General features: G+C 40.1%; 1 protein-coding gene across 1 annotated transcript; it reads left to right on the top strand.

Moving 5' to 3' along the window:
• The first annotated feature begins 964 nt into the window (after positions 1–964).
• Positions 965–2708, top strand: LOC132881499 (carbohydrate sulfotransferase 12-like). Its single transcript, XM_060914015.1, has one exon. It carries the CDS (start codon positions 1026–1028, stop codon positions 2130–2132), a length of 1107 nt encoding a protein of 368 aa, XP_060769998.1. The 5' UTR covers positions 965–1025; the 3' UTR covers positions 2133–2708.
• Positions 2709–15292: the final 12584 nt, after the last annotated feature.

The raw sequence follows: 15292 nt of genomic DNA, 5'->3' as shown, positions 1-15292 counted from the left end.
ATCAAGACATTCTGACCAATCAGATTTCAGAATTCAACAATCAGAATTCAGAAATATGATTTGAAATCAAATTACATTAAACTTAGAATAAGGTGGAGATCATGGACCACATACAGTACATTATGTTGCATTTCAGACAACTTTCCTGAGAGGATCCGTGAATGGAGTACATGTTAATCTCAGTCTTACATTTTGTATTCAACAAAAAAGTACATTTTGAACCAAAATCGACAACTGTTTAGCCAAAATTTAGGGGCAGATGTCATGCTTTTTAGCACAGACCTGCCTCAGCATTTTGCAGGTGTTGGCACATTGATTCATGACCATGAATAGAAGACATTGTCCTGTGTTACAAAACAAAGCCTGGGATGCGATGAAATGGAATGTCTATTCATCCATCCTGTAGAACAGGATAAGCGGCTACAGATAACTTCTGTAGCTGCTTATCCTGTTCTACAGGGTAGCAGGCAAGCTGGAGCCTATCCCAGCTGGAGCCTATCCCAGCTGACTATGGGTCAGAGGTAGGGTGCACCCTGGACAAGTCGCCAGGTTATCGCAGGGCTGACACAGAGAGAAACAACCATTCACACTCACGGAATGTTTATCTGAAAAATAAAAGCAGTCATCTGACGAGTTAAATGTTCTCCACCCTCATGCTCATGCAGCTCACAGGCAAACTCAACGATTCGAATTTAAAAATCTGAAAATACTGTGTGATATCTGCAGAGAGAACCATTTTCCCCACAACAGGATGCCAGAAGCTTGCTTTCTGGAACTGTGTTCTCGCTCCAGATTGACACTGAGTGATGTGTGGACATGAGCTCATGTTTAAAGTCTTTAAACTTTTGTAAAGCTGCTTTGGGACAATGTCTGCTGTTAAAAACACTGTAAAAATAAACTCGGCTTGAACTGACATGACTTAAAAGCAGTCACCTGACCAGTTAAATGTACTCCACCCTCACTAATAATTACTTCAGTTCAGAATTGCTCATAATACTCAGACTCTCTCTCACCCATCTGATGAAATGAGCCGGTCTAAGTCTATTTACGTGTTTCTTTTGTCCCTGAGCTTAATGTCTTTTCTGTTTTTTGTGTGCAGACAAACAAAGGATGGACATGAAGGATATGTCAGTCCCAAGAGTCATTCTTCTAAGCCAGAAATTGGACCACAGCTGGATTCTGAGGAGCACGGTAGATGTGAGGCAAAGATTCATACAAGCCCAATGCCTCTGAAGCTGAAGATCAGACAGGATGCAAGAAAGAAGCTTGTTCATGACATGTGCAGCAATAACGATGTGGCCAATACCTTGGACATTGGTCGCAAATGGCAGACGTTTGACCAAATTCCCCAGTCGGAGTTGAACAACCTGCTTGTCGACGACCGGCATGGAATAATCTATTGCTATGTTCCAAAAGTTGGCTGCACTGCATGGAAACGGATCATGATCGTTCTGAGCGAGAGCCTGAAGGTGCATGGTGTACCTTACAGGGACCCTGCAGACATCCCCATCGAACAAGTTCATGGATCCTCTGTACAGCACCTTAATGCATACCCAAAGGCAGTGATGAAACAAAAACTTGAGACATACAAAAAGTTCATGTTTGTCAGAGATCCATTTGTGAGGCTGATTTCAGCCTACAGAGATAAGATACAAACAAATAATATATTCTATAAAAGAATTAGTCTGGACATAGTAAAGAAATTTGGAAATATCTCTATTCCACCATCATCAATTAAGGAAGCACACACTGATGGCATTGTTCCTTCTTTCGAGCACTTCATCCAATATATACTGAGCCTCGCAGAAAGCAATTACACAAAGTTTGACGAACACTGGCGACAAGTAATTCACTTGTGTCATCCCTGTCTGATTGATTATGACTTTATTGGGAAGATGGAAACTATTGAGGAAGATGCTGCTCAACTGCTACGAATACTCCATGTTGATAACATTGTTGACCTTCAACCACTGAAGAGAACAAAAACAGAGCAAAGCTGGACAAAGACCTGGTTTGCCAACATCCCCATGGAGTGGAGGAGGAAACTCTACAAAGTTTATGAGGCAGACTTCAGACTCTTTGGATATAAATATGATGATCTAGACAATTTTGATCCTGAAAGCAACATCTGAATTGTTTGTTGTGTTCTGTTAAATTGGAGTGGAATCTCGTATTAGGACTTGACATTGGTAGTTTAGTCTCCTTGATTGATTTGAATGGCATGGGTGTTCTGGTAACAGAAAATATTATTCCTTGTTCTTATGTGACAACTGACCTGTTTGAGTTCAGTGCCACTTTTGCACGTTGTAACAATTAAAGATCTCGTAGTTACAGGATACAAATGAAGATTTTGATATTTTTAATTTGTAAATGACACTGGCTGCTTCATTACAGGGATTATCTAACCTTCTTCATAATAAGCCAACAGGTAGAAAATTATTATTGCTGGGTTTGGTTCAGTGAAGTCCAGAAATGCTGCCACAAACAATTTCCTGTTATCCTTTTGTACCTGATACTATTTTGTCAAGCTGGGATGTATGACTAATTTTTTTGTGGACTATATTTACAGTATGCCTGACCAGAATATTCATTAGGAGAACAACTTTAATATTCACTGACCTCTTTCTTTCTCATATTCCTTTCTGAAAAGATCTTGTTATTTGCAGATGTTTTTTTTTCCAAACTTATAAAATGCATCACTTTTCTAATGGTGTACTCAGTTGTTCATGGATAAATAGTCACTAAGTAAATACTACTCCTTATCGATAGACACAGTATATTAAAATATCACAATATATTAAAAATCACAGTGTCTTCACAATTTACTCATGACTGTCCCACAACACACACACACACACACACAAATAATACGCTTCCAAGACACACCTGATGTTCATTCAAACTTACTTTTTTATATTTTATAATAAGTGCCTGTTGGATTGTTTTTCGGCTGCACAAGTAAGTGACTTTCATCTCTCAAGGCACTGAAGGTGGCAGGCCCGTTTCAAGCTATTTGGGGGCCCTAGGCAAAGGGGGATCTGGGGCCCATAATTACCCCCCCTCGACGAAAGGCCTTATGGCCGCCTACCCACTGAAGACTTAATAAACATCACACATATTGTAATCATTCTTACGATTTTTACTTAATAAATGAACTCTTTACATTATTATAAATAATTATCAAACCCAATTAAACACAAGAATAGACAAAATACACACACATACACACACACACACACACACACACACACACACACACGTATATCAAAAATGAAAATAAGACAAAGTAATATAAAATGTGCAAATAACACAACACTAAATATTTACAGTATATACACAAGTAGAAATAACTTCAAATGGTGATTAAATGATTACAAACATGAATAAGAATCTTAATAAGAACCAGCACACACAGAAAAGTGCAAAAGGTATAGAAAAACACATAAAAATTTAAGAATACACAACTAGAATCATGGGCAAAATGTCTAAAACTGCTGCTTGCGGGCTTTGGCTTCAGCAAAGGCAGCCACAATACCCTCCATGTCCAAAGACCTGCGGACATCACATTCAATTGACATCAGTGCCACTTTTTTACATAAATAGGCTATTTATGTAAAAAAGAGCTTTCTTGTGAGCCATCCCCTGTCCTACTCCATTCATGCTCACGACACACTAGCTACTTCTGATGAAAGCCATGCAGCTCGCTGAAACTAACTCTGACTATGACATTTTGATAAACACAATTAGTTATTCTGGGAGAAGTTGACAGTCTTTCACCTATTTGTGTAGCACATATTAGAATTTTTAGTCCTTGCAAGTTTGTAAGCCTGTTGTGCATGACAACGTTTACATCACTGTTATAAACACTGTCTACAAGATAACTACCATTAACGTAAGCTAGCTACCAAATTTGCTTGTTGACCTGCTTGGTATTAATGAGTGTGTACATTCTCACTTACCAGTGTCTTGTTTTTTTCTGTCTTCCTCTTCCCTTTTCTTCTTTCTCTTCTGGCTCCCTGAGGGGTAATTTCGCTTCATATTTTATTTTATTTTTTTTGCTGCGGAGCTCTGTAACCACTTGACTGGACAGAGATGGGCATTGAGGGGTTGACAACAGACTGTCATTGCACTTTTCGGCCAAAGCATGTAGGGAGGCGCTGTTGTGCATTAGGGGCCCCCCCCCTTGGAACTAGGGTATTTCAACAAGTGTCATTAGGCGCTGTGCTGCCGCACTCAAAAAGTTGTCATTGCTATTGAATACATAACCAGTCGTTCGGCAACGGGGGCCCTTTGAGGGCTGGGGCCCTAGGCAATTGCCAAGTCTGCCTACCTTGTTGCAACGAGTCTGGAAGGTGGTGGTGTGCTAGCATGGTGGGGTGGAGGACATCAGTTCACTCTCATCGCTCACGGTTGCAGGGTGGTTCCAGACTACAATATCCAGCTGAAGGCTGAACATTACTGATGCCTGGATCTGACTGATCTGAAATATAATTAAAAGGAGGAAATAAAGAAATTCCACAACCATGTTATTTTTGGTGGTGAGTTTGAGATCTGACCATTTTTGCAACATAAGCTATTATTATTATTATTACATGCTGTATTATAGGCTATCATGGATGTATACATACAGTGGTGCTTGAAAGTTTGTGAACCCTTTAGAATGTTCTATATTTCTGCATAAATATGACCTAAAACATCATCAGATTTTCACACAAGTCCTAAAAGTAGATAAAGAGAACCCAGTTAAACAAATGAGACAAAAATATTATACTTGGTCATTTATTTATTGAGGAAAATGATCCAATATTACATATCTGTGAGTGGCAAAAGTATGTGAACCTTTGCTTTCAGTATCTGGTGTGACCCCCTTGTGCAGCAATAACTGCAACTAAACGTTTCCGGTAACTGTTGATCAGTCCTGCACACTGGCTTGGAGGAATTTTAGCCCATTCCTCCATACAGAACAGCTTCAACTCTGAGATGTTGGTGGGTTTCCTCACATGAACTGCTCACTTCAGGTCCTTCCACAACATTTCGATTGGATTAAGGTCAGGACTTTGACTTGGCCATTCCAAAACATTAACTTTATTCTTCTTTAACCATTCTTTGGTAGAATGACTTGTGTGCTTAGGGTCGTTGTCTTGCTGCATGACCCATCTTCTCTTGAGATGCAGTTCATGGACAGATGTCCTGACATTTTCCTTTAGAATTCGCTGGTATAATTCAGAATTCATTGTTCTGTCAATGATGGCAAGCCGTCCTGGACCAGATGCAGCAAAACAGGCCTAAACCATGATACTACCACCACCATGTTTCACAGATGAGATAAGGTTCTTATGCTGGAACGCAGTGTTTTCCTTTCTCCAAACAGAACGCTTCTCATTTAAACCAAAAAGTTCTATTTTGGTCTCATCCCATCCACAAAACATTTTTCCAATAGCCTTCTGGCTTGTCCACGTGATCTTTAGCAAACTGCAGACGAGCAACAATGTTCAGGGATGTTATTTGGGGCTAGTGAAATTATCTGAAAATTTTAGCCGGGGGTCTGGGGGCCGCAGGCCCCCAGCTGGTCCAGGGCAGCGCCCTGGTGGGGGGACAAGGGGGGCGAAGCCCCCTGAAGCTCCTGGGTTCTGGGGTTTTCTGACTTAAAAATTGTACTAAAATGGCAAGCAAACACACAAGAAAAAACTTGTCATGATTAACAAATTCAAGCCAATTTAATGGTCAACATGCAACTCTGACACACACACTCTCTCTCACACACACACACACACACACACACACACATACACACACACACACACACACACACACACACACTCTCTCTCTCACACACACACACTCTCACACACACACACACACACACTCACTCACTCACTCACTCACTCACTCACTCACACTCTCTCACTCACACACACTCTCACACACACTCTCTCACTCACACACATACTCTCTCACTCACACACACACACTCTCTCACTCTCTCTCTCACTCACACACACTCACACACTCTCACTCTCTCTCTCTCACTCACACACACACACACTCACTCACTCACTCACTCACCCCCCCCCCCCCCCCCCCCAAAGAATCAGCGCGGGCAGGTTACTCTCAGGAAACTTGATAGAGTTCAGTTTAAAGGTTTAAGGATTGCTATAGGAGCTATCAAAACAACTCCTATCTGTGCACTGTTAGTAGAAGCTGAAGAAACCCCACTTAAACTAAGTTTTGATAAATTGTCCTTAACATACTGGGTGAGACTTAAAGGAACAGTCCACCGTACTTCCATAATGAAATATGCTCTTATCTGAATTGAGACGAGCTGCTCTGTACCTCTCCGAGCTTTGCGCGACCTCCCAGTCAGTCAGACGCAGTCAGATGCGCTGTCACTCTTGTTAGCAATGTAGCTAGGCTCAGTATGGCCAATGGTATTTTTTGGGGCTGTAGTTAGATGCGACCAAACTCTTCCGCGTTTTTCCTGTTTACATAGGTTTATATGACCAGTGATATGAAAAAAGTTCAGTTACACAAATTGAAACATAGCGATTTTCTATGCTATGGAAAGTCCGCACTATAATGACAGGCGTACTAACACCTTCTGCGCGCTTCGGCAGCGCATTGATACGGAGATCAGATATCAATGTGCTGCCGAAGCGCGCAGAAGGTGTTAGTACGCCTGTCATTATAGTGCGGACTTTCCATAGCATAGAAAATCGCTATGTTTCAATTTGTGTAACTGAACTTTTTTCATATCACTGGTCATATAAACCAATGTAAACAGGAAAAACGCGGAAGAGTTTGGTCGCATCTAACTACAGCCCCAAAAAATACCATTGGCCATACTGAGCCTAGCTACATTGCTAACAGGAGTGACAGCGCGTCTGACTGCGTCTGACTGACTGGGAGGTCGCGCAAAGCTCGGAGAGGTACAGAGCAGCTCGTCTCAATTCAGATAAGAGCATATTTCATTATGGAAGTACGGTGGACTGTTCCTTTAAGTCTCACCCAGTATGTTAAGGACAATTTATCAAAACTTAGTTTAAGTGGGGTTTCTTCAGCTTCTACTAACAGTGCACAGATAGGAGTTGTTTTGATAGCTCCTATAGCAATCCTTAAACCTTTAAACTGAACTCTATCAAGTTTCCTGAGAGATGTTGCACATGCAGAGCTATACACTATGCAACCATAATCTATGGTTGATCTGATTAATGCTTTAAGTATTCATCAGTGATTGTTTGTCTGCACCCCAGTACTGCCCAGAAATCATCCTCATAAGATTCAATACTTTTTTACACTTAGTTTCTACATGTGCTATATGATGTTTCCATGTCATTCTTTTATCCTTAAAGATTCCAAGATGTTTAAAATTATTTACTCTTTCAAGTGGTTGGTTGTACAACGTTATTTTGAAGTTCTCTGGGATCTTCTTTCTGGTAAAAAACATTACCTTAGGTTTTGGTAAAGAGAATTTAAATCCCCAATCTATTCCCCGTTGTTCTAATATTTGCATTTCTTTTTGTATGCTATCTATTATATATGGGACATTACGTCCCCTTTTCCATACAACAGCATCATCTGCATGCAATAGTCCTTCACCTCCTCTCTCAAATATGTCATTAATCATTATATTAAATAGAACAGGGCTTATAACGCTTCCCTGGAGGATTCCACTTTCTACCATATATTCTTCTGACAATCCATTGCCTACTCTTACCCTCAAAGTACAACCCCGATTCCAAAAAAGTTGGGACAAAGTACAAATTGTAAATAAAAACGGATTGCAATGATCTGGAAGTTTCAAAATTCCATATTTTATTCAGAATAGAACATAGATGACATATCAAATGTTTAAACTGAGAAAATGTATCATTTAAAGAGAAAAAGGAGATTTTAAATTTCATGACAACAACACATCTCAAAAAAGTTGGGACAAGGCCATGTTTACCACTGTGAGACATCCCCTTTTCTCTTTACAACAGTCTGTAAACGTCTGGGGACTGAGAAAACAAGTTGCTCAAGTTTAGGGATAGGAATGTTAACCCATTCTTGTCTAATGTAGGATTCTAGTTGCTCAAATGTCTTAGGTCTTTTTTGTCGTATCTTCCGTTTTGTGATGCGCCAAATGTTTTCTACGGGTGAAAGATCTGGACTGCAAGCTGGCCAGTTCAGTACCCGGACCCTTCTTCTACGCAGCCATGATGCTGTAATTGATGCAGTAGGTGGTTTGGCATTGTCATGTTGGAAAATGCAAGGTCTTCCCTGAAAGAGACGTCGTCTGGATGGGAGCATATGTTGCTCTAGAACCTGGATATACCTTTCAGCATTGATGGTGTCTTTCCAGATGTGTAAGTTGCCCATGCCATACGCACTAATGCAATCCCATACCATCAGAGATGCAGGCTTCTGAACTGAGCGCTGATAACAACTTGGGTCGTCCTTCTCCTCTTTAGTCTGAATGACACGGCGTCCCTGATTTCCATAAAGAACTTCAAATTTTGATTCGTCTGACTACAGAACAGTTTTCCACTTTGCCACAGTCCATTTTAAATGAGCCTTGGCCCAGAGAAGACGTCTGCGCTTCTGGATCATGTTTAGATATGGCTTCTTCTTTGAACTATAGAGTTTTAGCTGGCAACGGCAGATGGCACGGTGAATTGTGTTCACAGATAATGTTCTTTGGAAATATTCCTGAGCCTATTTTGTGATTTCCAATACAGAAGTATGCCTGTATGTGATGCAGTGCCGTCTAAAGGCCCGAAGATCACAGGCACCCAGTATGGTTTTCCGGCCTTGACCCTTACGCACAGAGATTCTTCCAGATTCTCTGAATCTTTTGATGATATTATGCACTGTAGATGATGATATGTTCAAACTCTTTGCAATTTTACACTGTCGAACTCCTTTCTGATATTGCTCCACTATTTGTCGGCACAGAATTAGGGGGATTGGTGATCCTCTTCCCATCTTTACTTCTGAGAGCCGCTGCCACTCCAAGATGCTCTTTTTATACCCAGTCATGTTAATGACCTATTGCCAATTGACCTAATGAGTTGCAATTTGGTCCTCCAGCTGTTCCTTTTTTGTACCTTTAACTTTTCCAGCCTCTTATTGCCCCTGTCCCAACTTTGAGATGTGTTGCTGTCATGAAATTTCAAATGAGCCAATATTTGGCATGAAATTTCAAAATCTCACTTTCAACATTTGATATGTTGTCTATGTTCTACTGTGAATATAATATCAGTTTCTGAGATTTGTAAATTATTGCATTCCGTTTTTATTTACAATTTGTACTTTGTCCCAACTTTTTTGGAATCGGGGTTGTACGATGTGTCAAAAATCTAAAATGAAACTGAACATTCTCTCATTTATCCCAATTTTCTCCAACTTAATTAATAGGCCCTCTCTCCACATGGTGTCATAAGCTTTTTCAATATCCAGAAAAACAGCTGCCATCACCTCCTTCATAACTAAAGACTTTTCAACCTCATTACAAAGTTTAACAAGAGCATCAGTGGATGATTTACTCCTAAATCCTTTTGATAGCTTTTAAGCAAGCATTTCTTTTCTAAGAAATAATTCAGACGACCCACTACCAATTTTTCCATAAGCTTTCCTAGGTGTGAAGTTAAAGCTATGGGCCTGTAATTACCTGGGTTACTAGGGTCTTTCCCTGGCTTAGGAAATGGAAAAAGGCAACAATTCTTCCATGTTTTAGGTAATTTTCCTTCTTTCCAAATTTGATTAAATAACTCAAGTATCTTTTCCAGTACTTCCACAGGAAGTTTTCTAAACATACAGTGCTTTGAAAAGGTATTCATACCCCTTGAACTTTTTCACATTTTTCCACCTTACAACCACAAACTTAAAAGTTTTTAATTGAGATTTTATGTGATAGACCAACACAGAGTAGCACATAATTGTGAAGTGAAACGAAAATGATAAATGGTCTTCAAAATTTTAAACAAATAAAAATCTGAAGAATGTGATGTGCATTAGTATTCAGCCCCCGTGTCAATACTTTGTAGAGCCACCTTTTGCTGCAATTACAGCTGCAAGTCTTTTGTGGTATGTCTCTACCAGCTTTGCACATCTAGACACTGAAATTTTTGCCCATTCTTCTTTGCAAAATAGCTCAAGCTCAGCCGGATTGGATGGAGAGCATCTGTGAACAGCAAATTTCAAGTCTTGCCACAGATGCTCAATGGGATTTAGGTCTGGATTTTGACTGAGCCATTCTAACACATGAATATTCTTTGATCTAAACCATTCCATTGTAGCTCTGGCTGTATGTTTAGGGTCATTGTCTTGCTGGAAGGTGAATCTCCTTCCCAGTCTCAAGCCTTTTGCAGCCTCCAACAGGTTTTCTTCCAGGATTGCCCTGTATTTAGCTCCATCCATCTTCCCATCAACTCTGACCAGCTTCCCTGTCCCTGCTGAAGAAAAGCATCCCCATAGCATGATGATGCCACCACCATGTTTCACAGTGGGGATGGTGTGTGCAGGGTGATGAGCAGTGTTAGTTTTCCGCCACACATAGCGCTTTGCATTTAGGCCAAAAAGTTCAACTTTGGTCTCATCTGACCAAAGCACCTTCTTCCACATGTTTGCTGTGTCCCCTACATGGCTTCTGGCAAACAGGACTTCTTATGCCTGTCTTTCAACAATGGCTTTCTTCTTGCCACTCTTCCAAAAAGGCCAGATTTGTGAAGTGTACGACTTATAGTTGCCCTGTGCACAGATTCTCCCAGCTGAGCTGTGGATTTCTGCAGCTCCTCCAGAGTGATCATGGGCCTCTTGGCTGCTTCTCTGACCAGTGCTCTCCTTGCTCGCTCTGTCACTTTAGGTGGACGGCCATGTCTTGGTAGGTTTGCAGTTGTGCCATACTTTTTCCATTTTTGAATGATGGATTGAACAGTGCTTCTTGAGATGTTCAGAGCTTGGGATATTTTTTTATAACCTAACCCTGCTTTAAACTTCTCCAGAACTTTATCCCTGACCTGTCTGGTGAGTTCTTTGGTCTTCATGATGCTGTTTGTTCTTCAGTGTTCTCTAACAAACCACTGAGGCCTTCACAGAACAAGTGTATTTATGCTGAGAGTAAATTACACACAGTAGGACTCTATTAACTAATTAGATGACTTCTGAAGGCAGTCGATTGCACTGGATTGTATTTAGAGGTATCAGAGTACAGGGGGCTGAATATTAATGCACACCACATTTTTCCGATTTTTATTTGTTTAAAATTTTGAAGACCATTTATCATTTTCGTTTCACGTCACAATTATGTGCTACTCTGTGTTGGTCTATCACATAAAATCTCAATAAAAAACTTTTAAGTTTGTGGTTGTAAGGTGGAAAAATGTGAAAAAGTTCAAGGAGTATGAATACTTTTGCAAGGCACTGTAGTGTGATGTACAAGTGGTTTTTTTTTTTCATTTTTATTATTTATTCAGTTATTTATTTCCATTGCAATATGTAAATATCCTGTGTTTGGATGTTAAGAGCATTTCTATATTTTATTGGGGTGATTTTCTGTTATTCTATGATTACTTGTGCAAGATGGACATTTCTGATAATCATTATGTTACACCCCACTCGATTTTGGCTCTTGGATAAAGTTCATGAGGGAGACATTCCAGCGAGCTGCAGGTGCCACGCGGTGCCTGGCTGATGTCAATTAAAAGTTCACGTGAACAACTTCAGGCCGAGACGTTGTGGCGACACACTCTCGGATGCGCTCGACACAGCTGGACAGCTCTCGGTGCCCTCGCTTCAGAGACTCTGTTCTTTTTTGGATATTTTTCCCCTCGCGTTGGATTATGCTTTTCGGACTTTTCCCTTCACGGATGCCTCTGGAAACACCACTGTTACTTCGGAGGACATTTAAAGACTGTGAACAGTTTGACGGTCGGGGCAATGGGACCTGCTGACCAGCGCTTGCCTAACGCGAGGCACAAAGGGACCGTGAGATAAAATATCAAGGACACAGAATTTATGTTACGAATATGTCTGTATTTTGATGTGGTTTGAAAAGGGAACCTTTTGTTTTGTGACCTAGGCCTAGGGTTTTGTGTATAACGTGTTGGGGTTTTGTTTGAACATGTTTCACTTCTGATTAATGTTAAAACTTTTCTATAACCGAATTCGGTGTTGGGCTTTTTTGGGATAACCTCTCACGTAACAGTAGCATAACACAAATCATCACTTCCGGGTGAGGAGTCTGCTGTATTAGCTACTGCCATTTTCAATTCTGACATATTAAATTCATTATCAAGTATAGACCCTGTTTCAGGTTTAGCATTTAGGATACCTTCATTCGCCTTTAATATATCCTCTTTCCTTTTTTTTTTTTTAAAAACAATCGTCTAAATCAGGGGTCACCAAACTACGGCCCGCGGGCCAGATCCGGCCCGCCACCCCCCTTTGACCGGCCCCCCAGCCCCTCTGCCCCCCATCACTTGAACCGGCCCTATGAGGCAATCCCCAAAAGTGGTCATGGCCTATTTTTTTAAATTGCTTTTTGGCAAATAATAACATGTCTGCATCTTGTATTTTGTTGATTTTATCAATTAAAATTGATATTTAGTTATAAACTGAACTATTCATATTTTCCGAATTTTCGTCATATGCTCGCGATCAAGCAGTGACAGGCAGCGCACGCGCAGAGAACTGTCAGTGTTCAGGACAGCAAAATGGCTAGCGGTCAGCGAAAAGCTGGCAGAGAGTGCAGAGTTTTTAAAGAACAGTGGACCACCGATTTATTTTTTCGTTCAGTGTAAGGACCGTGCAGTTTGTCTTGTATGTAAAGAAAGTGTGCCGGTTTTCAAAGAATATAATCTGCGTCGTCACTATGAAACCCGCCACAAAGCAGGGTTCGAATTATAAATTTGACCCTATGGGGGTCTCTATTTTAAAAAGCAATGCATACTCGCTCTCCTGGACCAGCGCACTTTTGCGCACTGCAGTGCACAGCTTTCACACACAGGCGCACGCACGCACACACACACACACACGGTGTTGCATATATATATATATATATATATATATATATATATATATATATAGTTAAACAAATTATATATATATATAGTATATATAATTATATATATATATATATATATATATATATATATATATATATTGTTAAACAAAGGAAGATCGTTGTGAGATAGAGGACAAGTCTTCTTCGGACTTAACTTCACATTCGATTTCGCAGGCTGCAAATTTCAGTTTGCGCGCATAGTGGTGTGGTGGTGAAGTACAGCTGTACATGTTGCGGTTTAATAACACGTTCAATACAAAGTTATGGCTGCATGGTGATCGGAAATGAAATGAGTTTTATTTATATTTATATGGTGATATAGGCTATTCAAGCTTATTATGGTGATATATGACGTATTTGAGAGACTTCCACAGAAAATTAAGTTTGCTTCTTTCATGGGAGCCTGAGGGAATGGGAGCTCAGCTCCCATTGGCTCCCACGTAATTCGAACTATGCCACAAAGAGTATGCTAGTTTGCGAGGGCAAACAAGAGAAGACAGGATTCGGAGGATGAAATGCGGACTGGCTGCACAACAGAATGTATTCCTTCGCCAAACCCAGATCAACCAGGCTGCTGTCCGAGCTAGCTATAAGGTAGCTCACCTACTAGCTACCCATGGAAAGCCGTTTACTGATGGGGACTTTGTTAAAGTATGCATGCTTGCTGTGGCCGAGGAGGTGTGTCCCGACAAGAAGGATGCGCTCAACGCGGTGAGTCTCTCCGCGCCTACTATGACCAGCTGAATGAGAGAGCGTCAGAATTCGAGTTTTTTGCTTTGGCCATGGATGAGAGCAATGACGTGCAGGACACAGCACAACTGTTGTGATCTATTGATCTATTGCTCATATTATTATAATTTCACTGTTTTTTTAAATGTATTTATTTTATAGGCCTATTTATTTGACCTTTATTAAGTGCTGCATACAATTATTATTAATATTATTAATAATATCAACAGGCCTACCTACAATTTATAATTTTCCACTCACCTTTGCCAGTGTCAATCACCTCAACTAGGCAGATGTTTCTTACCTTGACAGCTTTGATATTATTTTTATTAGAAAATAAATAAATGGAATATCAGTGGTATTTCAAATTAAAACAAAGTGTGAAGACTTGATTACTACTTTTGCAAACCACTAGTAAAGATAAACAAATATGTGCCAGGAATCAAGTGTTGATATAGTAGTGTGGATATAGTAGTGGGGATGGCCGTGCCAGGCTAGTAATCTCTACTACACAATGAGGCCTGCTGGTGGTCATATTTGTCTGGGTTATACAATTCTATGTGATATAGCTGACCCGACCCCGGCCCCCATCACAGTCAGGAACGACAATGTGGCCCCCAGAGAAAAAAGTTTGGTGACCCCTGGTCTAAATGATCACCTTTATGAATATCTGCAAATATTTTACCCAACATATTAGCCTTTTCCTTATCTGATACAGCTTTAAAATTCTTGTCATAATTAGTACAGGAATACTTGCAGGCTTATATCTACCTGACATCTTTTTGACCATCATCCACATCTTATCTAAGGTTGTTTCCCTTCCAACTGTAGAGCAAAACTGTCTCCAAGATTCCCTTTTTACCTCTAATTACTTTCCTCGCTAGAGCCGTTTTCCTTTGGTATTCCACAAGGTTATCTGTAGTTAATGTTTTACGCAGTTTTTTAAAAGCTTTATTTCAGTCCTTAATGACTTCTTTACATTTATCATTCCACCATGGAACATTCACTCTCTTCTTCTGACTCTTACTAATAGGAATGCTCTGACTAGCTGCAGTAAGAATGAGGATGCTTAAATTTTCATTCATCTGCTCTATAGTTTGATCAATTTTTGGAATATTTTTCATTTCTTCATTGCAACTTTTTAAAAATTTCTCCCAGTCTGCTTTCATAAAATGCCATTTATGATGAATGTAACTTTCTTCAGTCTTCATTTCAACTTCAATTTTACAAAAGATAGGAAAATGATCACTACCAATGCTTGTTTTCTGGTCTACCTCCCATTCACATTTACGGGCTAATTTCCTATCGACTAAAGTCAGGTCAATACATGAGGTTTCATTCTTATGTGTATTCATCCGTGTACCACTGCCATTATTTAGACATACTAGCATTCTTTCATTTATCATTTCTTCAACAGTGTCCCCATTTAGATCTGTGTGTTTACTTCCCCATAAGCTATTATGGGCATTAAAATCCCCTCACCATATCTCTCTATGAGATCCTTTGATAATGTTTCTCAAC

Source organism: Neoarius graeffei, chromosome 2 (assembly GCF_027579695.1).
Source record: "Neoarius graeffei isolate fNeoGra1 chromosome 2, fNeoGra1.pri, whole genome shotgun sequence".
NCBI lineage: Eukaryota > Metazoa > Chordata > Actinopteri > Siluriformes > Ariidae > Neoarius > Neoarius graeffei.
Note: the sequence above shows the minus strand (reverse complement) of the source record. Positions and strands in the feature narration are given on the sequence as shown.

Coding starts and splice junctions, on each gene's coding strand:
- LOC132881499 (XM_060914015.1), top strand. CDS start 1,026: ATGAGCCGGTCTAAGTCTATTTACGTGTTTCTTTTGTCCCTGAGCTTA.